The sequence below is a fragment of the Lampris incognitus genome, chromosome 10 (assembly GCF_029633865.1).
Source record: "Lampris incognitus isolate fLamInc1 chromosome 10, fLamInc1.hap2, whole genome shotgun sequence".
Lineage (NCBI taxonomy): Eukaryota > Metazoa > Chordata > Actinopteri > Lampriformes > Lampridae > Lampris > Lampris incognitus.
This window is the reverse complement of record NC_079220.1, coordinates 10,737,866-10,763,354: the sequence shown is the minus strand read 5'-3', so window position 1 is coordinate 10,763,354 and position 25,489 is coordinate 10,737,866. Positions and strand designations below refer to the sequence as shown.

Sequence of the window (25,489 nt, the reverse complement as noted above, 5' to 3'; positions counted from 1 at the left end):
ACTTTAACCTCTTCCTGCATTTCCGAGACATTTCATCCCCCCCCCCCCAACTGCCTGTCACGTTCATGAAAGTCCGGCCTTTCCCTCTCTCAACCCTCCCATCTTCCCTCCTCCTCCCCTAAACTTCCCTCCTCTCACTCCCAACCCTTCTTCCTGTTGCCTTCTAAGTTTCTCAACGTTTTCAGAGTCTTTTATTCCCGTGTCTGCCATCCCTCTCTCCAGTCTGTCACACCATCCCACGGCCCCTCCCATAACGCTTCTCAGCACTGCTTCTGTGGGGGGGAAGCTGCTTTTTTATTGCTGTGATCAAACCATTGCAAGTTTCTCTGTTGCTCTTACTCAGTCGAGATGTAAAAAAAAAGTTGAAATTTAGATAGATATCTTTTTTCTTTTTTCTTTTTTTTTTACGCACGAGTAATTTCTACAAACAGTGAAGGTGTGAGTGTTTGTTGTGACCTACGTAGTGTCAAGTCTGCAGCAACAGTCGGATCTGTAGCCCTGCTGACAGGTAAGTTTCATTTTGTTGTCTTACGTCTATACGTGGGCTACACATATAGAGACGAGGCTCTCTTCTCTTCTATCCTCTTCTCTTCTCTTCTATCCTCTTCTCTTCTCTTCTATCCTCTTCTCTTCTCTTCTCTTCTCTCCTCTTCTATCCTCTTCTCTTCTCTTCTCTCCTCTTCTCTTCTCTTCTCTTCTCTTCTCTTCTCTTCTCTTCTCTTCTCTTCTCTTCTCTCCTCTTCTATCCTCTTCTCTTCTATCCTCTTCTCTTCTCTTCTATCCTCTTCTCTTCTCTTCTCTTCTCTTCTATTGGTGGTAACGGCGCACGTGCTACCGCTCGTGGATCCGTCGCGCACCTGTGCATTAACCGTTGTAACAACATCTGCATGGAAGTTTTTCCCAGTGAAACCGGAAGTTGGAGGACGACGTCTCTCGGCTCTGCTGTCATATCGCGTTCCAATATTTATTTACATTCGGTGTTATGTATGTATGTATTTATTTGTTTGGTTATTGTTTATTTACGTTCAATATTATGTATTTAATTTGGTGTGATATATTTTTTTCGCGGACTTGTTTACTCACGCGTTAATCGCGCTCAGCCGTATCCAAACAAACACCACGGCGAACCCGTAACCCCGCGGCGCTTCTCCCGCAACGTGAACCGCAGAGGTCCAAAAAGGGCCAAAAAAAAATCGCAAAAAAACCCAAAACTTTTTAAATAGTAATTTCCTCCTCATCGCGTTAACCCTTTACTCTTAATAATAACGAGCATGTTTTCATTTCTTAGGATGCCGCACATGTGGCCCTTTCACTGAAATCCCAACAGTTGAACGGTAATGATGGCGTCGCCATCAACTTCCGGATGGGCGCTCTTCTGTCTCCTCCTGCTTTGGGACAGAGCGGCAGGTAGGGATCAAACCTCCACAGCACACTCAGCTCATGCAAACAATGGTTGAGCTTGCAGCTTGTTTATTAAAAATATTAATATGATGTAAAAAAAATCAAAATATGATGCGATTTTGAAGTAATGAATTGCGAGGAGGGCTTTTTTTGGTGGGGGGGGCGGGGTCACATTTCCTTTTAGGACTTTTGTCTCTTCTCTGTCCAAGAGTTGTAATCAGTGTGCAAATCTCAAGTCATGTTTGCGTCAACTACACACACGGTGGACAGGGAGAGGAGAGAAAAGAAAAGAAATATAAGGAATACAGACAGATTGGCAGATAGAAAAGCTGCATAAAGACGTAACGACACCGAAAAAAATGAGCAGTTCAGTGGTATGTGAAACCATTCTTTCCTCTTGTATTTGTGTTATTGCACCCCCTGTTAATCCATGGTGTTTGCTTGCCCATCTTAGTGTCTATCTGTTTCCTTGCCTGTTTTTTTATGAATGTGTTTAAAACTTATTTCATCTTGATTTGCACACCTTGACTCTTTTATTTGTATGTAAACTCCAACCACCAACAACTAGGGGTTCTTGATATCACATTTAGTCTGCCTCTAAGTTCCTACTTCCTGCCCTCCTCTCCGCCCGTCTCTGTTCGTGTGCGGGCTCCTTTCAGCTGGGAGTGAGATGGAGGAGTGCTCCACGTCTCCGACGGGGGAACTCCACCCTGTTCAGGGTCTTTTGGAGAAGTTTGAGGTCGGTCCAGGCTGTGCTGCAAGGGAGAGCGGGGATAAAGAGACACATGTTATTGCCATAAGGAGAGCAACACAAAGTCCAAACAACCAGGTAAAGAGGACTTTCAGGTGAAACTTGAGGACACTGACAAAAAATTGTTTTTCCAAAGGCCGAGACAAGGGCTGTGTCCAAAATGGCTCCCTACCCCCCGTCTGGAGAATGTCCACACAAGACACTGAACAGTGCAGTAGAAAAACAGAATTCAGACAGCAAATATTGACTTTTATCATCACACAGCATCAAACGTTAGACCTGTTCCTGTCTGTCACATAACATAACAAACATAGCTGGTTAACACCTGTAAAGTAATGTCAAGTAGCTCTGACCCGTGAAAGATTAATATTTAAATTTCTGACTGACCAAACAAGGTTCGAAATCTGTTTTTCTAAATTTATTTCTGATTTTTCCCTTTTTCTCCCAATTTAGTGGCCAATCGATCCCTATTTTAGTTCAAACATCCACCCTCATACTGCATGCGTTCGCCAACTGCATCTCTCCGGCCGGGTTCGAATCCAGCCTGTGCCCTTTGCTGTGTGTCATCCGCTTGCTCTCTCCTGCCTTTCCTGTCTCTCTCTCTACTATCACTATCTTATCTACTACTACTACTTTTGGCTGCTCCCATTAGGGGTCACTACAGCAGATCATCGGTTTCTATCTCTTCCTGTCCTCTGCATCTTCCTCTGTCACACCAGCCACCTGCATGTCCTCTCTCACCACATCCATAAACCTCCTCTTTGGCCTTCCTCTTTTCATCTTCCCTGGCAGCTCCGTATTCAGCATCATCCTCCCAATATACCCAGCATATCTCCTCCACACATGTCCGAGCCATCTCAATCTTGCCTCTCTTGCTTTGTCTCCAAACCGTCCAACCTGAGCTGTCCTAATATACCCGTTCCTAATCCTGCCCTTCTTCGTCACTCCCAATGAAAATCTTAGCATCTTTAACTCTGCCACCTCCAGCTCCGCCTCCTGTGTTTTCGTCAGTGCCACTGTCTCCAAACCATACAACATAGCTGGTCTCACTACCATCTTGTAAACCTTCCCTTTAACTCTTGCTGGTACCCTTCTGTCGCAAATCACTCCTGACACTCTTCTCCACCCACTCCACCCTGCCTGCACTCTCTTCTTCACCTCTCTTCTGCACTCCCCGTTACTTTATAGAACTCGTACGCCCTCGTCACCTTTACTCATGCATCCTCACCATTCCACTGTTCTCCCTGTCATTCATGCATATGTATTCCATCTTGCTCCTACTTTCATTCCTCTTCTCTCCAGTGCATACCGCCACCTCTCCAGGCTCTCCTCAACCTGCACCCTACTCTTGCTACAGATCACAATGTCATCTGCAAACATCATAGTCCACGGAGACTCCTGCCTGATCTTGTCCGTCAGCCTGTCCATTACCATTGCAAACAAGAAAGGGCTCAGAGCCGATCCTTGATGTAATCCCACCTCCACCTTGAACCCATCTGTCGTTCCAACTGCACACATCACCACTGTCACACTTCCCTCATACATATCCTGCACCACTCCTACATACTTCTCTGCAACTCCCGACTTCCTCATACAATACCACACCTCCTCTCAGCACCCTGTCATATTACTACTACTACTTTCGGCTGCTCCCGTTAGGGGTCGCCACAGCGGATCATCCATTTCCATTTCTTCCTGTCTTCTGCGTCTTCCTCTGTCACACCAGCCACCTGCATGTCTTCCCTCACCACATCCATAAACCTCCTCTTTGGCCTTCCTCTTCCCCTCTTCCCTGGCAGCTCCATATTCAGCATCCTTCTCCCAATATACTCAGCATCTCTCCTCCACACATGTCCAAGCCATCTCAATTTTGCCTCTCTTGCTTTGTCTCCAAACCGTCCAACCTGAGCAGTCCCTCTAATATAATCGTTCCTAATCCTGTCCTTCTTCGTTACGCCCAGTGAAAATCTTAGCATCTTCAACTCTGCCACCTCCAGCTCTGCCTCCTGTCTTTTCGTCAGTGCCACTGTCTCCAAACCATACAACATAGCTGGTCTCACAACCATCTTGTAAACTTTCCCTTTAACTCTTGCTGGTACCCTTCTGTCGCAAATCACTCCTGACACACTTCTCCATCCACTCCACCCTGCCTGCACTCTCTTCTTCACCTCTCTTCTGCACTTTCTGTTACTTTGGACAGTTGACCCCAAGTATTTAAACTCAAATGCCTTTGTCACCTCCACTCCTCGCATCCTGATCATTCCACTGTCCTCTTTCTCATTCATGCATAGGTATTCCGTCTTGCTCCTACTGACTTTCATTCCCCTTCTCTCCAGTGCATACCTCCACCTCTCCAGGCTCTCCTCAACCTGCACCCTACTCTCGCTACAGATCACAATGTCATCCGCGAACATCATCGTCCATGGAGACTCCTGCCTGATCTTGTCCGTCAACCTGTCCATCACCATTGCAAACAAGAAAGGGCTCAGAGCCGATCCTTGATGTAATCCGACCTCCACCTTGAACCCATCTGTCATTCCAACCGCACACCTCACCATTGTCACACTTCCCTCATACATATCCTGCACCACTCCTACATACTTCTCTGCAACTCCTGACTTCCTCATACAATACCACACCTCCTCTCTCGGCACTCTGTCATAAGCTTTCTCTAAATCTACAAAGACACAATGCAACTCTTTCTGGCCTTCTCTATACTTCTCAATCAACATTCTCAAAGCAAACATCACATCGGTGGTGCTCTTTCATGGCATGAAACCATACGGCTGCTCGCTGATCATCACCTCTCCTCTTAACATAGCTTCTATTACTCTTTCCCAAATCGTCATGCTGTGGCTGATCAACTTTATACCTCTGTAGTTGTTACAGTTCTGCCCATCGCCCTTGTTCTTGAAAATCGGTACCAGTATGCTTCTTCTCCACTCCTCAGGCATCCTCTCACTTTCCAGGATTGTGTTAAACAATCTAGTTAAAAAACCCACTGCCATCTCTCCTAAACACCTCCATGCCTCCACAGGTATGTCATCAGGACCAACTGCCTTTCCACTCTTCATCCTCTCCATAGCTGCTCTCACTTCCTCCTTGCTAATCCACCACACTTTCTGATTCACTATCCCCACATCATCCAACCTTCTCTCTCTCTCATTTTCTTCATTCATCAGCCCCTCAAAGTACTCCTTCCACCTTCTCAGCACACTCTCCTCGCTTGTCAGCACATTTCCATCTCTATCCTTGATCGCCCTAACTTGCTGCACATCCTTCCCAGCTTGGTCCCTCTGTCTAGCCAATCGGTACAAGTCCTTTTCTCCTTCCTTAGTGTCTAACCTGTCATACAACTCACCATACACCTTTTCCTTTGCCACCTCTCTCTTCACTTTACCCTGCATCTCCTTGTACTCCTGTCTAATTTCTTCATCTCTCTAACCCACTTCTTCTTTGCCAACCTCTTCCTCTGTATACTTTGCTGTACTTCCTCATTCTACCACCAAGTCTCCTTGTCTTCCTTTCTCTGTCCTGATGACACACCAAGTACCTTCCTAGCTGTCTCCCTCACTATTTCTGCAGTGGTTGGTTGCCCAGCCATCCGGCAACTCGTCACTACCGCCCGGTGCCTGTCTTAACTCTTCCCTGAACTCCACACAACAATCTTCCTTCTTCAACTTCCACCATTTGATCCTTGGCTCTGCCTTCACTCTCTTCCTCTTTTTGGTCTCCAGAGTCATCCTACAGACCACCATCCAATACTGCCTAGCTACATTCTCCCCTGTCACCACCTTGCAGTCTCCAGTCTCTTTCAGACTGCGCCTTCTACATAAGATATAGTCCACCTGTGCACTTTCCTCCGCTCTTGTACGTCACCCTGTGTTCCTCTCTCTTCTTGAAACATGTATTCACCACAACCATTTCCATCCTTCTCACAAAATCCACCATCATCTGTCTTTCCACATTTCTCTTCTTGACACCATACCTCCTCATCACCTATATGTTTCCTTCACCGACATGCCCATTGAAGTCGGCTCCAATTACCACTCTCTCCTCCTTGGGTACCCTTTCCACCACATCATCCAACTCACTCCAGAATTCTTCTTTCTCTTCCATCTCACACCCAACTTGCGGGGCATATGCGCTGATAACATTCAGCAATACACTTTCGATTTCCAGCTTCATACTCATTACTCTGTCTGACACCCTCTTCACCTCCAACTCACTCTTGACATACTCTTCTTTTAGAATTACCCCTACCCCATTTCTCCTCCCATTTGCACCATGGTAGAAGAGTTTGAACCTTCCTCCGATCTACTATACTATCACTATCTTATAAAGCAGAAAATGCTAAAAAACAAAACAAAACTTCCATCTCCATATATTTGTAGATAGGGTCAGGAGATGGAACATCAGAGCTGTTTGATGGGCTGCTGGATGCCGTCACGTGTCACTTGGGTGCTTTCTTTCACCAAAAAAACATCCAAGTGACACAAGATTCACAAAAAAGGGGAAAAAAGCTTTACAAAGCATAGATAGATAGATATGTTATTGTCCTATGAGAGTATACTTTTTTTCACCTTTTGTACAGAGCCTCACATACAGTAAATACATGTACACATACTATACATACCACAATACATTAACAAAAGAGTTTAGAGGTTTGGTGAGTTTAAAAATTCAGTGGCAGAGTCATCGTGGTTTATTTCAACATTCTAGTAGTAAGCACAGCTGTTTGCTAGATGTTACAGTGTTTTGTGGGATATTTTGTGGCCCTAGAACGTATGCCAAATTTGGCTTGAGACTCCAAACACTAGACCAAGATGGCTGACACCTGAAATAGTGCACTAAATGGTAAATAGAGAGCCATTTTGGAGATAGCCAGAGATTTATTTACAGTGCACAGGTGTGGATGAGTAAAGTAGCTGACTCTTCCCTGGCAAGCCAATGTTTACCTCTTGAGAAATTTGGGAATTTGGTTTCAACTGTGGTGACCTCACGCGGACGTGTGAAATAACAGACGCGTTCACTTTGAAAAAAGTACACATATCACGTATTACCACGACACGTACCAAAGATGTTGGAGCGCTGACTGTACCTCCTCACCCCCCCCCCCATCTCCTTTTCCCTGTCTGTCTGTAGGTGACGGTTGTCCTGAAGCCTTTGTCTCTGTCCTATCCTCCTAATAGAGCCCTTACACTGGTGCTCAGCTCCCAGCTGCCAATCAACTGGTGGCTGCAGGCAGAGGGGCTGCCCCCAGACCTCCCAGTGCTGATACAGGTCAGCCCATGTGTGCATGCATTTGCTTATGATCCTTCTAGAAAAGATATAGAAACTACCACGAACTAGTGGTGGTAGACCTTAAATAACAAACCATCCATTATCCAAACTGCTTATCCTGCTCTCAGAGTCGGGGTGATGCTGGAGCCTATCCCAGCAGCCATTGGGTGGCAGGTGGGGAGACACCCTGGACAGGCCGCCAGGCTATCACAGGGCCTTTTTTTTTCTTTTTTTATCTACCTATTCTGTTAAATCTCAGATCTTGGTAAGTAACCAATGAGATCTGAGGCCTAACAGTACAGATAAATGTGGGCTCACTATTTGGCAAGCAATAGGTCACTGGTGCCCTTTTTATCTAATGGGGCACCACCTTTTTATCTAATGGGGTCTAAATAACAAACGACACCTTGGAAAATAGGCATATGCTGCAGATGAGGGTTAGGATCCCATGTGAGACATAGTATTTTAGCTCTTAGATCAATGTTAAAATTTTGATTTTTATTCTCAGAACACTTTTTCATGTGTGTCTTCATCTGTAACAAGCAAACTTGTTTTGTTTTTTTTTCTAATAAAAGTAAAAAGCTGTGAGCTGAGGTGTATTCATAGCTCTTGGCTTCTTTGTATTGGATTTGAAATCTATAAATATGGCCTGGTCGTCTCAAAAAACGACAATTTAAACGTCAACCCTCCATCCATTTTATATCTCCCCTCACCCTTTTCTTTCACCTCATCCCATATCTCCTCTCTTCCAGGTGTCCTCTAACTCCACAGTCCAGTCCTGCACGCTGCCTCTTCAGGTACAGCCATTGCATCGCCTACCATTTCGTGCACGTGCATTACTGCGCTGGACTCAGAAACAACACGGCAGCTTGTCCTCTCTGACACACACGCGACACGGCAACCGAGTCAACATTCGACTGGGAGAGGGTGAGCGAGCGACACTGAAACCAAACTACACACTGGCGGTGATTTGCATTCAGGGGGCCTCAGGGAAATTCAGCAATCAGAATAGTAATAAGTATTGAAAGAACCATATTGAGCTGAAATTGAACATACTAGTCTTGCTGCGGCTATTTTTAGCCTTATTTTTAACTATCCTGTCGGACATTTTGGACTCTTTATTAGCCCTACGTAGCATACAAACTCTGTTTCAATTTCAAAATCCTCAACTACTTTAAAATTCTGTACTTGGGCGTCCGGGTGGCGTAGCGGTCTATTCCATTGCCTACCACACGGGGATCGCCAGTTCAAATCCCCGTGTTCCCTCTGGCTTCGTCGGGCATCCCTGCAGATACAATTGGCCGTGCCTGCCGGTGGGAAGCCAGATGTGAGTATGTGTCCTGGCCGCAGCACTAGCACCTCCTCTGGTTGATTGGGGTGCCTGTTCAGGGGGGAGGGGGAACTGGGGGGAATAGCGTGATCCTCCCACGCGCTACGCTCCCCTGGCAAAACTCTTCACCGTCAGGTGAAAAGAAGCAACTGGCGATGTCACATGTATCGGAGGAAGCATGTGGTAGTCTGCAGCCCTCCCCAGCTGGGCAGAGGGGGTGCAGCAGCGACCAGGACGGCTCAGAAGAGTGGGGTAATTGGCTGGGTACAATTGGGGAGAAAAAAGGGGGGGAACCCCCCCCCCCCAAAAAATGCACTCATTTAAGATATTGACTTTTTTGCTATGGAGATGAACGACAGAATGCTATATCTTGTGAGGATAAGGTTATTGTTGAAGCATAAGCAGGTTTCTATTGGTGGTATCCTAGTTATTATGGGATGTCCTATTACTGCTATGCACTTAAAACCATCTAGTTGTAGCCCAGTAACCACCTAGAAACCACCCGGCAACCACTAGTAAACACCTAGTAACCACATAGCAGGCTCTTAGAGACACCCAAGCACTAAGAAGCCCCTTAGCAACCCCTTAAGTATCCTCCTAGCAGCTGCTAGAAAACACTGAGCAACCATTTAGCATCACCTGAGTAACCAAGATATAGGCCTGATGCCCTATAAACCAGCTACTGTAGAAATCTCCTTGCACCTGCTAGTAACCACCTGCCACTTTCCGCCAGCCCATACGTCTCTGAAAGGCAGTTACTGTGTAGTTATAAATAGAACTGCACAGATAAGCAAGGCATTACAAGCCAGAAGGGTCTGCTCTCCCTTTTGTTCACTATTATTGATAGTGTTGATTCTGAACTGCTTAGTGGAATATCTCAAGCCAGTGGGTTCATTACACAATAACCTGTCGGGTTGACCATAATGAGATTAGACAGAACTAGGTCTAATCCTGTTATAACTGTCCTGACCAGGTACTGATGTCAGTGCAGGACTGTGTGGTTCTGTGATGCCAGAAATTCGTGTTGATCCTGCTGGAAGTGTCAGGGGCTTAATCAAACAAATAGTATGTAACGTTTCTCCATAACAAATTAGACTTTAAATGCATACTCCTTAATGGTATACATAGCCTCACAAACCTCTCTTTCCTCTAAAACCAAAGCCTGGTTTTTACAAAAGTGAATCATCTCCAGCAGTATGAATCTTTGCATCAGAACCCGGATATTGGTGAAAAGAGATAAGATGAAAATAGGTCGGACAAAACTGGATCAACTGTTTCTCCAAAGAGAACATGTGGTCTCAGTTATTGATGAGATCACTGTGAGAGATGTCTCTTTTTCATTGAGATGTTGACTCTCATCATAGGAAATACACATTCCTAAAAAAGACACCCATAATAATAATAATAACACAAGTTAAATCTTTTTGGCATACCCTTTTTACGTAAGTGCACCATTGCTTTATTCGGGGGAACATCTGTGCACATTTGGTGTACAGATGTTGAAACCTGAGGCGCTGTATCCTCAACACCATTTCAGGATACTTTGCAGAAAAACAAAGTTCAAACGATGGAAATATATTGGGATTTATAAAACCAACCACCTTTAAAAAAAAATATGAGACATTTACTTCTTCTCCCACTTCCACTCTTACAGATTCAGCCTTGCCCACTGTGTGCCAGCTGCAGTCCCTGTTTCTCTCTCGGAACTACTTGACCTCTGACCTACAGCCACAGGAAGTGAAGGGCTGTGCCCCCGCAATGACAGGAGCGGAAGACATGGAATTACATGTGATCAAGCTCCATTCGGCTGGATCAGGGCTCTGTGGGTGAGAGCACATAAACTCAGAGGCCGATTTTAAGGGTGGACGCAAGGAGATGTCATTGGCCCCCTAAAACTTCCACCCACCCCTCCCTTTCCATCCCCTTAGGTTAATGCCACAATGTACTATATTTAAATAAAGGACCATGTAAAGAAATGTATTATTGATATTTAATTATCCATATTAGAGACTGACACTCGATGTAAGAAAATCTTTCATTGTTAAGCGTATCTAGGCCTATGGATACAGTTTAATTCAATTCAATTTATTGTCATTAAAAAACAACGCAGGCACATGTGTAAAAATTAAACAAGGAAGTGATTTAAAAGGTGATTGTGGTGCTTTTGAAGTATTCGAACCATAAATTGACACGTGATCATGGAAATGAGGGTAGAAAAGGAGGGCTTACTCGCAATCTTTGTGTCTCTCGTTCTCTTTCTTCCCTCCCCTTCATCTCTCTGAAGCTCTTTCCAGGTAGAGGTGGTTGTCTCCCTGGTGAGTCCTGCGAACTCAGGGACACACAACGTGGTGCTGATCCTCAGCAGCGCAGTGTCCGTCAACTGGGCGCTCACTGCTCCCGGCCTCCGTGGTCACATCTCTGTTCATGTGCGGACTGCATCTCTATTTCCTTTTCCAGATGACCCATTTGGGAAACTGTCCTGTTTTTGTCACCTTAATTTGTCGCCGTATGTTGTGATCTCTCTCATTGTGTTACTCATTATATAGATTGTCGTGCAATCCTATTTAAAATCCAAGAGAATCGCCACAACCGAAGCTACTGTGAGGCAGCAGGCGGTACACTTGAAATAATCAGCAGAAGCTGTTTAAAGCTGTTTTTTGTTGACTTTGCGCACCCTTGTGGACAAAGGCGGTAGTGTTTCTGGGAAGAACGACCTCATTTTGCGTAAGCGCGTTGGTTGCCTCATTTGCTTGTGGTGGCCATAGAACCAGGCATCAAAATTAAGACTGATAAATCTGTGTAAAACTCCTTGTAGCAACTTTTAAGGACAAAGAATCAAATGGCATTGGTTTGAGTGCTGAAGCGCACCTCTCCAAACATCTTATCTGTCTGTCTGTCTATCTGTCTGTCTGTCTGTCTCTTCTCTCTGTATTTTTCTCACTCTCTATCCATCTCACTTTCTTTCTAGTCCTCTAACAGTGTATCCACACCATACCCACCAGAACCTTACCTGACCTTGTCCAGCCAGCTGAACTTTGACCTCTCTGCCAAGCCTGATCTTCTTGCCTGGGCCAGTAAGAGCGGCTTCCGCAAGGTGACCTCGTACACTGAGGCTAGCTTGGCCAATCACTTTGTGATCCGGCTGACAGGGAGCAGGACAGGTCAGGACCCCGTGTGTGTCTCTTGTTTCCATCGCTGAGTGAGTGAGCCAATTGTTTAGGTTTTATTTACAATTTCTTAAAGCTACAATCCTGAAGATTTTTGATGATGCCTGATAATGCTGGTAATTGCAGTAATTGCTGATGTTGTTGTATCTGGCGGTAAAGGTTTTCTGTAAGCTTGGTCTGCCATATTGGCTTGTTAGCCTCAATAACGTTATCTCTCCCACAAACTGGTCTTATTCTTCCACATTTGGCTACTATGGTAAAAACACAAAACACTTGTGTGCAGGATTATTTTTCATGAATGCTGAGCAACTCAGCATTTGTGACTTGGGTATTTGTGGATTAGCTTATTTTAGATATGCCAACAGTAGAAAGTATCAAAAAGGAGGTTTGTTTTGCAGTTAATCTTGAGGATTAACACGCAAGTGAATCTGTTTTAATTTCATGTATTACATTTTCAACATATATGTTTTAATCAGGTACAGACTCACACACCCCCTGTACAGCCACAGTCCATTTATTACAGAGGGGCACAAAGTTTGTGACCTTGCTGAAGGGATTTTGCAAGTGGAGGCTGAGGGTGCAGAGAGCTCCTCTTTCTAATGCCCTTTTACTTGTTTATCCACGGAAGAGTGTCGTCAATCACTTCCTAAACTGTTTCGAATGTCAGGAAGCAGAAGAAAACAATACTTTTACACGGTTTACTTTGAATGATTAGTCTGAGGAGAACTTTTAAATAGCTCATTATGATGACCTCCTCCCCTTCCACAGAGGTGGTTCCAACAATGCATCCTCTCATAATGCGTCCCCCTTGGGCTGAGGAGCAGCAGATCAGGGAGTGGCTGAGCGGGAGAGGCAAAGCTGAAGGAGGCCGATGGGCGTTCACGGTGCAATGTGATGATGGACGACTCAGTGTAATAGTGGACAGACACATCCTGCAGGTCGCTATATGATAGAAATATGAAATATATGAAATGTGGACCTCTTCTAACACAATTTAATGTTTAACTTAAGCTTTGCGTACATTCGTTTTCTCATTCTCTTGCAAATGGAAATTACGGTTATAGCGGCTGTTTTCTCCTCCACTCAGACTTTGTCGGTCCCATTGGCTGCCGTGACTCTGCGGGATCCTAAATGTCAGGCTCAGTCCAACGGCAGCCATTTCCTGTTGGTGTTCCCCGTCATTCTCTGCGGGACTGAGGGCCTGTTGCTGAGAGAGCCCAGAAGGGTGCAGTATAAAAACATGGTGAGGAGAGGGCTTTGGGGAGAAGATAGGTTATAATATAGTGTGTTTTTCACTCATCTGGTCTCTTCCAGGAAAATTTCTTGAACCCATCACCAGTTGTGTTCCAGGAGGTATTATTTTTGAATGCTTCATTTCCTGTCTGACGCAGGTGCTGTTATGGAGAGACAAGCCTCAGACAATTCTGGCACACAATGAGATGGAGAAGACATGGCCACTTCACATACATGTAAGATATCTGTCTAGATCTATTATTTGGTAAAAAGATACAAACATAAGAAATGGGACATTTCTCTCATCCATCTCTGAGCTCAGCTGACACGCCACAGTTTTCAGGCAAGCCCAAAATCGCATTCTCCGTCATTTACAATATGAGAGGGTTACACAGGTGTCGGCTATTCAGGTCCAGAGAAACCTACAGGCCTATAACAAAAAGATTCAGCATGAGACACTGTCTTTGGGATTGAAGGTTTATAACCTATAAAAACATATGTAGGATACAACTGTGAATTTAGGCAACATCGATTTCTTTACCCCCCCCCTCCTTTTCCTCTCCAATTGTGCTTGGCCGGTTACCCCACTCTTCCGAGCCATCCCAGTTGCTACACCACCCCCTCTGCCGATCCGGGGAGGGCTGCAGACGTAGTCTGGCCTCCTCTAAAACCAAACCCTAGATTTTACAACAGTGAATCATCTCCAGCAGTATGAATCTTTGCATCAGAACCTGGATATTGGCAAAAAGAGATAAGATGAAAATAGGTCGGACAAAACTGGATCAACTGTTTGTCCAAAGAGAACATGTGGTCTAAGTTATCGATGAGATCACTGTGAGAGATGTCTCTTTTTTACTAAAATGTTGACTCTCCTCATAGGAAATGAGCATTCCCTAAAAAAGACACAAATAATAATAATGATAACACAACACACAACACATTTCTCTCCTTGACACCATACCTGCCCATCGCCTCCTCATCACCTCTGTTCCCTTCACCAACATGTCCATTCAAGTCCGCTCCACTGTGTTGGTAGGCAACGGAATAGACCGCTACGCTACCCAGAGGGATTTCTTTATTTTCTTTATTCTTAAACTCTATGAAAAAGAGAGGACAGGTCATTCCTTTAGTCTGCTTTCATTACACCACCTAATCTAGATAGTCTAGTCTGTTAATGAAGGTATCATGTTCACGTTACAAAAATAAAGCACCAGTGTTTGGTTCAGTGAATTTGAATTGACCACTAAAAATGACTTGGAAAAGAAGTGGGTGACTTTTGGCAACATCCCTATGTTTTAGGGCCCTCCAATCTTATGGGGGGGGGGGCAACTCAGCGGTATGCCAATGGGTACAGTACAACTTCGTGTTAAATCTTCCCTCATCTCCATAAAGCATTCTCATCTATTATTTGTCCTCCTAGTTCAGCTGTTTGGTGGAGGTCCCCAGACCTCCCGCTGAAGTGCCTACCCCTCCTCAGTCAGGTCTGGTGCCAGGGGACCCTCAGCATCCAGAGCCAGCCTTCATCCCTGTGCCCAGGCCGAGATCTGGACCGCTTCTCCTCTTGAAGCTGTTTGTCACTGAGGGCTACGAGCAGAGGAATACCATCCCATGTGTCATTATCGCAGACCATCGTGTGTATGTGGAGGTCAGTGTGCGTTTGCATACAGATTTTATATGTGTATCTATTATCACAGCCCTATCATGGTGTGTCTTCCCTGTGTCTGAGTATCAGTGCCTGTGCTTTTTGTAACTTTGATTCTTTGCTTTTTTTTCGGAGACTTTGATTTTTATTGTTATGATGCTGTTTTTTGGGGGGGGGGGTTACCCTTTTTTCTACTCAGTTGTATCTGGCCAATTACCCCACCCTTCCAAGCCATCCCGGTCACTGCTCCACCCCCTCTGTCAATCTGGGGGAGGGCTGCAGACTACCACATGCCTCCTCCGATACACGTGGAGTCGCCAGCCGCTTCTTTTCACCTGACAGTGAGGAGTTTCACCAGGGGGACGTAGCATGTGGGAGGATCACTCTATCCCCCCCCAGTTCCCCCACCCCCCGAACAGGTGCCTCAACTGACCAGAGGAGGCGCTAGTGCAGTGACCAGGACACATACCCACACCTGGCTTCCCACCCGCAGACTCGGCCAGTTGTGTCTGTAGGGACGCCCAACCAAGCCAGAGGTAACACGGGGATTCGAACCAGCAGTCCCCATGTTGGTAGGCAACGGAATAGACTGCCAGACCACCCGATCGCCTGCGGTGCTGTTTTTAGTCAGTTATACCGTGTTGTTAAATATCCCAGATTTAACTCTTATCATTCTTCATCCCTAAAAGCAGTGGTGTGTAGCAGTCTTCCATTTCAGCCTACACAGCACTCCTCTAACCCCATAGTAATTACCACTTTTAAAATCTGGCAACAAATTAGGCAACAGTTCAGCCGGCCTTCTCTCCCCCTAGCTACACCTATCTGCAGCAATCCACTCTTTCAACCAGCCAAGATTGATTCCAGATTTGCCGTCTGGCGCACACAAGGCCTATCCTGCCTGGGTGATCTTTATGTTGGTGGCCCGTTTGTTAGCTTTGCACAATTACGTTCCACATTCAAACTTGAACATTCTCATCTGTTATTTCCAAATTTGCAACTTTGCCAAATCCAGCACCCCCAGCATTCCGCAGGCTCTGCCAGCCTTGGGCGTTGACCAGTTACTGACTTGCCAAAAGGCCATATTTCTTTTATATACAGTCTTTTATCAGCAGTGACTCCCCCTGCTCTGCATAAGATCAAGACAGGCTGGGAGACTGAACTGGGTATCACTCTGTCCAATGATTGGTGGGACACTACAATACTCATCCTCCTCTTGTGTGAGGCTTAGTCTCATTCAATTCAGAGTCCCTCATAGGATTAATTTTAGTAAAGCAAGATTATCCAAGATTTACCGAAACCTCTCTGATATTTGTGACAGATGCTCTCAGGCGCCAGCAGACTTGACTCATATGTTCTGGTCATGGCTCGAGTTTGACGGAATACTGGAGGTCTGTCTTTGACCTGATATCGGGGATTTTGGAACTGAATCACCTCAAATTGCTATCTTTGGTGTCTCTGAGGAGGGAGTTAAGATGACTGCTAAACAAATTAATGTGATCTCCTTTGCCTCTTCAATTGCCCGTCGTCGTATTCTCCTCCAATGGAAAAATCGCTCATCCCCCTCAAACACGTCCTGGTTACGGGATTTTATGTCATTTCTGAAAGGGGAAAAGATCCAATTTGCTGTCCAGGGCTCAGCTGAAAGTTTTTACAAACACTGGCAGCCTCTTATCTCTCACTTCGAAACGATGCGCTCTGTCCCACTGGACTAGAGCAGTGGCTGTATGATTTGGTCTAGATAACTGTGTACTGTTCTGGCATATGCGTGTGCAGCATATACATATAGTGTATACAGGTGCATTGGGCATGTGTTTATGTTGGTAGGCATACATGCAGGTATAACAGTGTGCAAGTACGTACATCTCGGACTCTGGCCTCGTGGGGTGCAGGCGATGTTTGAGGGCAGATTGACATGTTGATTTGGTGTGTTACCAATTGTCCATACTTTTTCTTTTTTTCTCCTTTTTTATGTTATACAAGTATTTTGTTATCTTTGCTTATTCAATTCACTCATTTATTATTATTATTGCTGTTGTTGTGGTGGATTTTGATGTTAGCCATTAGGAGGGAGACAATGTTTATCGGTGGTTTCCCCTTTTTATATATATTTATATATATATACATATAATATTAAAAAACAATTTTTTATTGTGTGTTTTTGTTGACGTGCAGGGGTTGGGTGGGGTGGAAGGGTGGATGGGGAAAAGAAAATATGAAAAATGGTGACCTGTAAACCCAGTATTGTGTTTATTGTTTGCTCATTTTTCCCCAATAAAAAAATCTATATTGAAAAAAAATCCCAGATTTTATGGTGTTGCATTCCCCAAGATTTGCCCTCTTTATCGCAACAAAATGTGGCATTATGGGGCACATTATGGGGCGCATTATGGGTCGTCGTCTACCATAATGCAGTGAAAACTAAGACAAAACTCGCTTCACTGACTGTTTATAGCAGACATCGTGTCAAACGCACCTTCAACACGTCTATTTCATTACTTTTCCTCACATCTGCTTCGTTGTCCTTCCTTTTTGCCGCTTGCAGGTGTCAGCCGAAGGGCCAGTTAGAGGTGTGGTGGAGGTCAAGTCGTGCGTGGTGTCTCCTCTGTCTGACCCGCAAAAATCGCCTTTCTGGAATGTGATAACAGACGGCTGCTCCACGGAGCCCTCTCTGACCATAGCCAAAACCAGGGGAGACGGAGAGGAGGACAAGCAGGTGGAGGTGGACGAGAACAGCGAGAAAGAGGAGGAGAAAGAGGGGTGGGAAGAAGTCGGCGGTAACGAGGAAGACGGCGAGGATGTGAGCAGAGGTGTGCCTTTTAGGCATGGAGGACGACCTCGGGGACGCGGCACGGCAGATAGCGGTGAGGAGAGAGGGAGAAACACTCGGGTCGAGAGGGCGGAGAGGAGCATCGGGGAGGGAGCAGAGGGGGAGGTCCATTCCCTGAGGTTCAGTTTCATCCTGCGACCCATTTATAACAACTCCATGCAGTTCCTCCACTGCAGCCTTCTTGTGTGCGTCTCTGACTCGGCGGGGGAGTCGGGAGAGGGATTTGGAGCAAAGGAAACGATGGGGAAAGACTGTCAGAGCGGGCTACGCATCCGTCCCCTTGTATCTGAGACACCGGGCAGACAGGTACTGGGCAAGAAACCTGGGGCTCATTTTGGTAACACAAAGCATGAAGCTAGAAAGTTGATAGCCTCCATAAAATATGGATTAAGATGTTTTTTAAATTTAGAAAAAATTAAAATACAAACATTTGAATAGTTTAGACATGATAAAGAGTCCAGCTTTAAATATAACCTAGCTTTTTTTAACAAGATATTTTTGTTTTCTCTTACAGCTACTTATATTGTTATTATTGTAAAGGAAAATGGCTCTAGTTCAGTTAAAGGAACAGTCTGGAATTTTTCAGGTCTTTCCTTATTTTATACTCACCTCTCATGTAGTACATGGATAAGTTTCATTTTCACGATCATCCATCCATCCATCCATCCACCCATCCATTAGCCAAGCTGCTTATCCCAATTGGGGCTGCGGGATGCTGGAGCCTATCCCAGCAGCCAATGGGCGACAGGCGGGGAGACACCCTGGACATGCCGCCAGTCCATCACAGGGCCGACACATTCACACCCAGTGACAATTTAGTACGGCCGATTCACCTCACCTACATGTCTTTTGGGCTGTGGGAATCATCTATCCATTTATTCATATCGGACGCACAGCTCCAGCTTTCCATCTAGAAATCAATGCAAAAAAAAAATAATTCCACAGTTCAACCAAAGCTATTATGATGCTGCCGCAGTCTGTCATAGTGGATTCCAGTGGTAATTTTGAAAATGTAGTTATTTTTATTGCTTAATTCCCTCTTTGTGTTTGTTTTGAGTGACTCCTCCTGGTAATTGCTTGTTGACTGTGCTGCAGAAAGTAGAGCGGTTGGAAGCCGACCGCAAAAACCTGTAGTTTTTTAAATGACCATTTGAAATTCACCATAATAGACTGCTATAGCATCACGTTAGCTTTGGCTAAGCCATGGAATGCTTTTTTTAAAAATATATTCATAATTTTTTTATTATACAACACAGAACAAAGCAGCTCAGACACAATATAATAAATATATAATCAAATAGCAAGGTAAGCAAAGCAAGTAGAAGAGGTACAGAGACAGGCCAAGCCGGTTTAGGAAACTGTTGTAACATGGAAGATGACAGTGTAGGTCCAATATATTCAAAGTAAGGGTCCCAGACTTTATAGAACGTGCCCACTGAAGAGTGAAGCATATATGAGATGTATTCAGTGGGAATACACTCCATTATAAGATTGTGCCACAACTTTTGTTGGAGCAGCATCCTTGAACTAAAAGAGCAAAATAGGTGTCTGGGTAGTGCAGCGGTCTATTCCGTTGCCTACCAACATGGGGATCCCCACTTCAAATCCCTGTGCTACCTCCGGCTTGGTCGGGCGTTCCTACAGACACAATTGGCCGTGTCTGCGAGTGGGAAGCCGGATGTGGGTATGTGTCCTGGTTGCTGCACTAGTGCCTCCTCTGGTCGGTCGGGGTGCCTGTTCAGGGGGGAGGGGGAACCTGGGGGAATAGCGTGATTCTCCCACGCGCTACATCCCCTTGGCGAAACTCCTCACTGTCAGGTGAAAAGAAGTGTCTGGCGACTCCACATGTATCGGAGGAGGCATGTGGTAGTCTGCAGCCCTCCACGGATTGGCAGAGGGGGTGGAGCAACAGCTGGGACGGCTCGGAAGAGTGGGGTAATTGGACGGGTACAACTGAGGAGAAAAAGCCCCCCCAAAAAATATAAATAAACAAACAAAAGAGCAAAATATTCTTCCTAGTGGCAAAAGTCAATGAACTGGATAACCTCTTGTGTTTGATATTTATAATATGACCATCTGGAAGACCAAGTGTGAGGCACATAGTGTCTAACTCATTTGGAACACCAAAAATAACACACAGTTCATCCACAATACCAGACCAATAGTTTTGTAGCTTCACACATGACTAGAAACAGTGAATGTAATTATCAGTCTTAGAGGTAAGTTATAGCAGAGCGGAGATGCCTTTGCATCCATTTTGTTTTTGAGAGCAGGTGTTATAGGTGTACGATGTATAATTCAAAACTGAGTATATTTGGTTCAGTTACAGGTAGATATTTACATAGCATGTATCTACACTTCCTGCCAGATTGTCAATAGAGATGCCCATGTCTGTCTCCCGGGCTTGCTTAGTAGCTTGGGAAGTTAGAGATGAATTTGAATTGGAATTGGATGAATTGGAATTTAGGCTCTATAAAATACAATGTGTTTCAGCCTGAAACACATTATCTTATCTTATCTCATCTTTTTACAAGTATCCTGAAATTCAGGATACTTGTAAAAAGATAAGGCCCTTTCTACATGTGAGTTGGATCTTTTGTGATGAAGTATCTGATTTGTAAATATCTAAAAAACTCAAATTTCTGTAAGCCATATCACTACTGTAGCTGCTGAAAGGATAGTAAAGTCTGGCCATCAAATAGGTCTCCTAGCGTTGTTATCCTCTGGCTGTACCATGCTTTAAAGTCCCAGTCTTGACAGCCAGGCAGAAAGTCTGGGCCATCCAGAATAGCAGCAAGAGGGGATGTTAACTGAAGATGGCCCTCTATAGTACGGATGGACCTCCAGGCTTTGACTGTGCTTAAAGTGATAGGGTTAGTACAGAGGTCCTTCACAGAGTTAAAGTTATTCACAAACAACAAATTCCACAAAGGGTATTTGGACTGAGAGGATTCAATGTCAAGCCAAATTGAGGTTGGGTCATATTTGACCCTATCCGCTATCACACGAAGGTATACTGCCAGGTAATAGTCTCACATTTGGTACATCAATGCCCCCATCAGAGCCAGCCATTTGGGGTTTTGCCATCTCCACTCAGATAAAGGAACTCAGCCAGCCTTAATAACCTTGTTTGATAATAAAATACGGATCATTTGCAGGGGGTAGAGTAGTCTGGGTAGGATGTTCATTTTAATAAGAGCAATCCTATCCAGCCAGGAAAGAGGTAGGGGGGCCCGACGATCTAAATCTGCCTTTATAACATCCAGAAGAGGAGGGAAATTGGCCTTAAACATCTGACCATATGTAGGTATTATATACACTCCCAAGTACACAAACCCAGAGGGTGACCAACAGAAAGGATAGGGCTCTGATAGGCTTGGGGCATATGTTAAGAGACCCCAGCAGCATGGCCTTGGAGTTTGCTAAATTAATTTTGTACCCTGAAAATGTGCCAAATGTTGTAATGATTTGGATCAGGCAGGAAATAAGAGTTTTTTTGGTCTTGGTAAAAATATCAACACGTCATCCGTGTATAAATTAATTTTATGCTCCCTCTCTCCAACAAGAATACCAGATTTTAGAGCATTGTACCTAATTGCTGGAGTCAGTGCTTGACAGCAACATTAAAGAGCAATGGGCTAAGAGGGTCACCCTGCCTATTTCCGCATGAAAGAGAATGTTGCCAGAACTCAGCCCATTAGTCAGAACTGCTGCCATTGGATTATTGTAAAGAACCCTTACCCAATTGACAAAGTTATCACCCAGATCAAATTCCTCCAGAGTATAAAACAAAAGAGACCACTCAACCTGGTCGAAAGCCATCTTGGCATCAAGAGAAAGCACAAGGGCAGGGTCCTTGTAGCCCTGGGATAGCTGAAAGATGTTAAGAAGCCCTCTCATATTATCACAGGAGTTCTGACCCTTAATAAAACGGGTCTGGTCCTCCTTAATAATGTAAGGTAGCGCTTTTTTCAAACGCATGGCTAGTATTTTGGAAAGCAATTTTTGATCAGAGTTTAGTAGGGCTATTGGCAACTGTCAGGGCACTTTCCTTTTTTAAGGATAAGAGAGACATTGGCCTCCCTAGTGATTGAGGTAGGCTCCCACTTTCAAAAATTAATGGTTAATATAACCAGCAAGGGGTCTAACAGAATATTGTCAAACTCCTTATAAAACTCACACCCAAGTCCATCTGGCCCTGGAGCCTTCCCCGATGGCATAGATTTCAAAGCAAGCATTGCTTCCTCTCTTGTGATTGGGGCATTTAACTGTAGTTTTTGAGCTTCTGTAGCTTTTGGTAGTCTAAGGTCTGAGAAAAATAAGTGCATAAGGGCTAGGGTATTGTCAGGCTGTGCCGACTTGTATGAATTGGAATAAATAATGCAAACTCTTTTATTAATGGTTTTGGCATTGAATGATCTGACACCTCTGGAGTCTGTAATTGAGACTATAATTTGAGAGTCTGCCCTCTTTTTAACAAGATTGGCAAGATATCTACCAGGTTTGTCCCCGAACTCATACAGCATCTGTCTGACAATTTTGAGGGAGTGCCCAGAATCCTGACTCAGCAGAGTATTCAGTGCAGCACGTGTGGCCATTAGTTCCTTGAGTGAGCTTGGGCTTGATATATAGTTTTTCTCCAAGTCAACTAATCTAGATTCAAGGAGTTTATGCTGATCATTCTTTCAACGTCTCTTGGGAGTGCTTTTTTTGTACTGAACGAGGACTGTGTATTTGTCCCCCATTAATTGCATTGAAATCTAGATGGTAATCCGGAGCTGTGTGGATGACTGTGGTAATCAAACCTACCTGTGCACTTAATGAGCGGTGAGTATAACATTGAGACAGACTTCAAAGGTTTAGAACCGCTCCTTCAACTTAAAAGCATGCTGCAATATTCCTGTTAGTGTGAGATCAGAAACCTCTCTAGGCCAATGGTGGTCACCCAGCCCATCAGTCCAGTCACAGCCAAACCAGTGGGGCCCCTTCCTGGCCAGAGGACGAGGAGACTCGGTGTATCTCGGCTGGACAAACCAAGCCAAGAGCACGGCAGTGAGTATCTTTCATTCCTGTTTTTTTCAGCTCTCAATGATTACAAATAGTAAAGACTATTTATTTATACAGCACCTTTTATACATGAATTGCAGCTCAAAGTATTACATGTTAGCTTTAAAGTATTACATGTTAATCACAAAGTGTGTTGCCCACACTCATAACTGCTTAAAATTACTCAATGTATGGCATACCCTCATTCTTACTCCATTTTTTCCCGTTTTCTTTTTTGTTTGTTTGTTTGTTTGTTTGTTGGTTGGTTGGTTTATATTCCAGACTCTGGAACAGTGGTGGGAATTGTCTTTGCAGTATTTGTTGTCGGTGTAAGCCTGATGGGGGCGCTGTGTTGTATTTACACTCATACAGGTAATGGACTCAGTCCAGTTTGTAGTAGTAGTAATAATAATAATAATAATAATAATGATAATAATGGATTACATTTATATAGTGCTTTATCTAGACACCCAAAGCGCTTCACAGGGAAGGGGGTAACTCATGTCAACCACCACCAATGTGTAGCACCCACCTGGGTTATGAAATCAAATGCACAGTCCACATTCATTTCATTAAAAGTGCTCTTAGCACATTTGGCACACTTGGCACACAGAAAATCACAAAATGAAGCATGTTTTATGTTGCGGTATAATGCTGTTCATGCACAAGTGGTTTCCAGAGGGAACATTAAGTTTGTGTGGTTGCATAAAGGCATACAGCCTCCATCCATTAGATGTGAAAGGCAGAGGGACCACAGTAACTGGAGTCCCCCAACACAGATGGATCAGTCCCACAGCTCTGTGTAGAGGTAAGACCTCAACCTCACAATCATTAAGAACTGTTAATAATGGCTATTAATAATAATAATTAATTGTTAATAATGTTAATATTGACTGTTAATAATGTTAATAATAACTGAACATAGGCTGTTTTATAAAATAACCTATAATGATAATAATAATAATCATGATGCAATCGGGGATTTACTCTTACTCATCAAAAATAAATTTCAGATAACCTTACGTCATGGAAACTTAGGTCTTAGGCATTAGAAATAAAGCTGTATTATTATCCATTTTAAATGGGAAAAAGCATGACCAGTTCGAAAGGAAATAGCGTAAATAGATTTTAAAAGAATACATTGTCTTTTTGGCATAAAGGTTACTTCCTCATTATCTTGTTTTCATACCACTAAAAAGTGGCAGCAGTTTCACTTTTGGAGCACAGTGGATAAGCTATCAGTGTAAAAAATCACAACAAAAGCATGCACCATAGCAATTCAGATATTTGAGAAACAAAAATGAAACCGCTATCAATCAGGCAATCTGAGTTCGTGAGACCCTACGCTATGGCTGTCTGTAGACTTGATGCAGATCTGGTAGAGTAGCGCTGCACATGGCACACAGCAGCAAGAGGACCGCAGCGTAAACAGGATGTCAAAGTAATGCAGTTATAGATATTACTGCCGTGGTTTAAAGCATCAGTGTCTTTCAAAAATGCATCTGATTTAGCAAAGCGCCTGCAAATCATAATTTAGTTATGTCGCACTTGTGACTGAACATCCTTCATCTTTTATCCCTCTCTCAGGATTTCCTCCTGCAAACCTGAGACCGAAGGCAACGTGGGACGGCGCTTACAACTAGTTGGTGTGTGCACATGAGCATATACGGTTATGCGAATGTCCACAGCGGTCATTCTAAGGTGTACATCAGAAATATGAGCGGTCTGAGAGACCTGGCGATGACGTGAATGTGTATAAAAGCAGTTAACCAAGCCCTCGCCGTGTTGCTGTAAAGAACCAAATGCTTTTTTTTCCCCCCACAGTGAAATATCACCCCTTCGATTCCCCAGGGGACCTTACGTTATCCGTAGCCGTTTCAAAAGTGGCGGCTGGCAGTCTAAGGGGAAGTCTGGATTCATACAGGATCCAGACCTGGTCTAGTTTGACTTAAGCTGTAACCACATCCTGGCCGTCTACGGATGAGGTTCATGAGGTCAGACGCTACATGAGCGGTTATCTGTCGGAGGTCCACATTTGTTCCTAGCTTCGTAATTCTGTACAAAGTGTCTGTGTAACTGTGAACTTGGGTCTGATTGTAAGATGTTATCACAAATAGGTCTGTATTGAATATGGTCGGTGTCCATGTGCTGCATAGTCGTAGCTGTAGTAGAGTCTAGCGTCCCTCGTATAACTTTACACTCTACAAATGTCACTTTTGTGTAAAAAGGTGTGCACATATATTAAAATCTATACCGTCCACGGGTTATGGGAGCGTCTCCGCATTCTGCAGGACGTTTCGTTGTCTTTTTTTTTTTTTTTTTTTTTTAGAGATTAATTTCAGCAAAATTGTCCTAGGAGACGTAGGAGCACAGTAATCTTGACCACGATTTGGCCGAGTGCACTTCGAGAGTGGCTCGTCGCCGGTCATCTCCCCCGGGGAGTCCGGCGCCGGTCCATTAAAAGTGGATTTTTCTTTAACCGGTGACAACGGGGGGCCGCAATCCCCTGCACACCTCCAGGGAAATGGCTTCTGGGAACGAGGGAACGTCATTGTGTAATAAGACGGTTATAACGCTGCTGCTGATGTCTTGATTTTCTTTTCTTTTTTTTCTTTTTAATAAGGTGCTAGCGATGTCAACAGGGACCCAGGATTTGATCACTGAAAGGAAGATATGTGAAAGCAAACCTAACGTGTTAATGATTGCTCCCGTTAACAACACATATTATTACCACATTTATTTTCAAAACTACAAAGTGCAGAGTATTTCTTTTTCCTATTGTGTGTTTTTTTTTAAATTAATTTTGTTT

General features: G+C 44.3%; 1 protein-coding gene across 2 annotated transcripts; it reads left to right on the top strand.

The window, feature by feature from the left end:
* The first annotated feature begins 239 nt into the window (after nucleotides 1-239).
* engl (endoglin, like) lies at nucleotides 240-24,403 on the top strand. Of its 2 annotated transcripts, XM_056287761.1 has the most exons (17): nucleotides 240-508; nucleotides 1,289-1,407; nucleotides 2,061-2,230; nucleotides 7,298-7,435; nucleotides 8,188-8,362; nucleotides 10,420-10,591; nucleotides 11,050-11,191; nucleotides 11,734-11,926; nucleotides 12,701-12,870; nucleotides 13,020-13,175; nucleotides 13,324-13,401; nucleotides 14,586-14,810; nucleotides 17,350-17,940; nucleotides 22,542-22,686; nucleotides 22,963-23,052; nucleotides 23,392-23,488; nucleotides 24,268-24,403. In XM_056287761.1, exons 2-16 carry the CDS (start codon nucleotides 1,338-1,340, stop codon nucleotides 23,484-23,486), a joined length of 2,610 nt encoding a protein of 869 aa, XP_056143736.1. In that variant the 5' UTR covers nucleotides 240-508; nucleotides 1,289-1,337; the 3' UTR covers nucleotides 23,487-23,488; nucleotides 24,268-24,403. The 2 variants fall into 2 exon arrangements, with proteins under 2 accessions (XP_056143736.1, XP_056143737.1); XM_056287762.1 differs by lacking the exons at nucleotides 22,963-23,052; nucleotides 23,392-23,488; nucleotides 24,268-24,403 and adding an exon at nucleotides 22,399-22,461 and having other exon boundaries at nucleotides 22,542-22,662.
* Nucleotides 24,404-25,489: the final 1,086 nt, after the last annotated feature.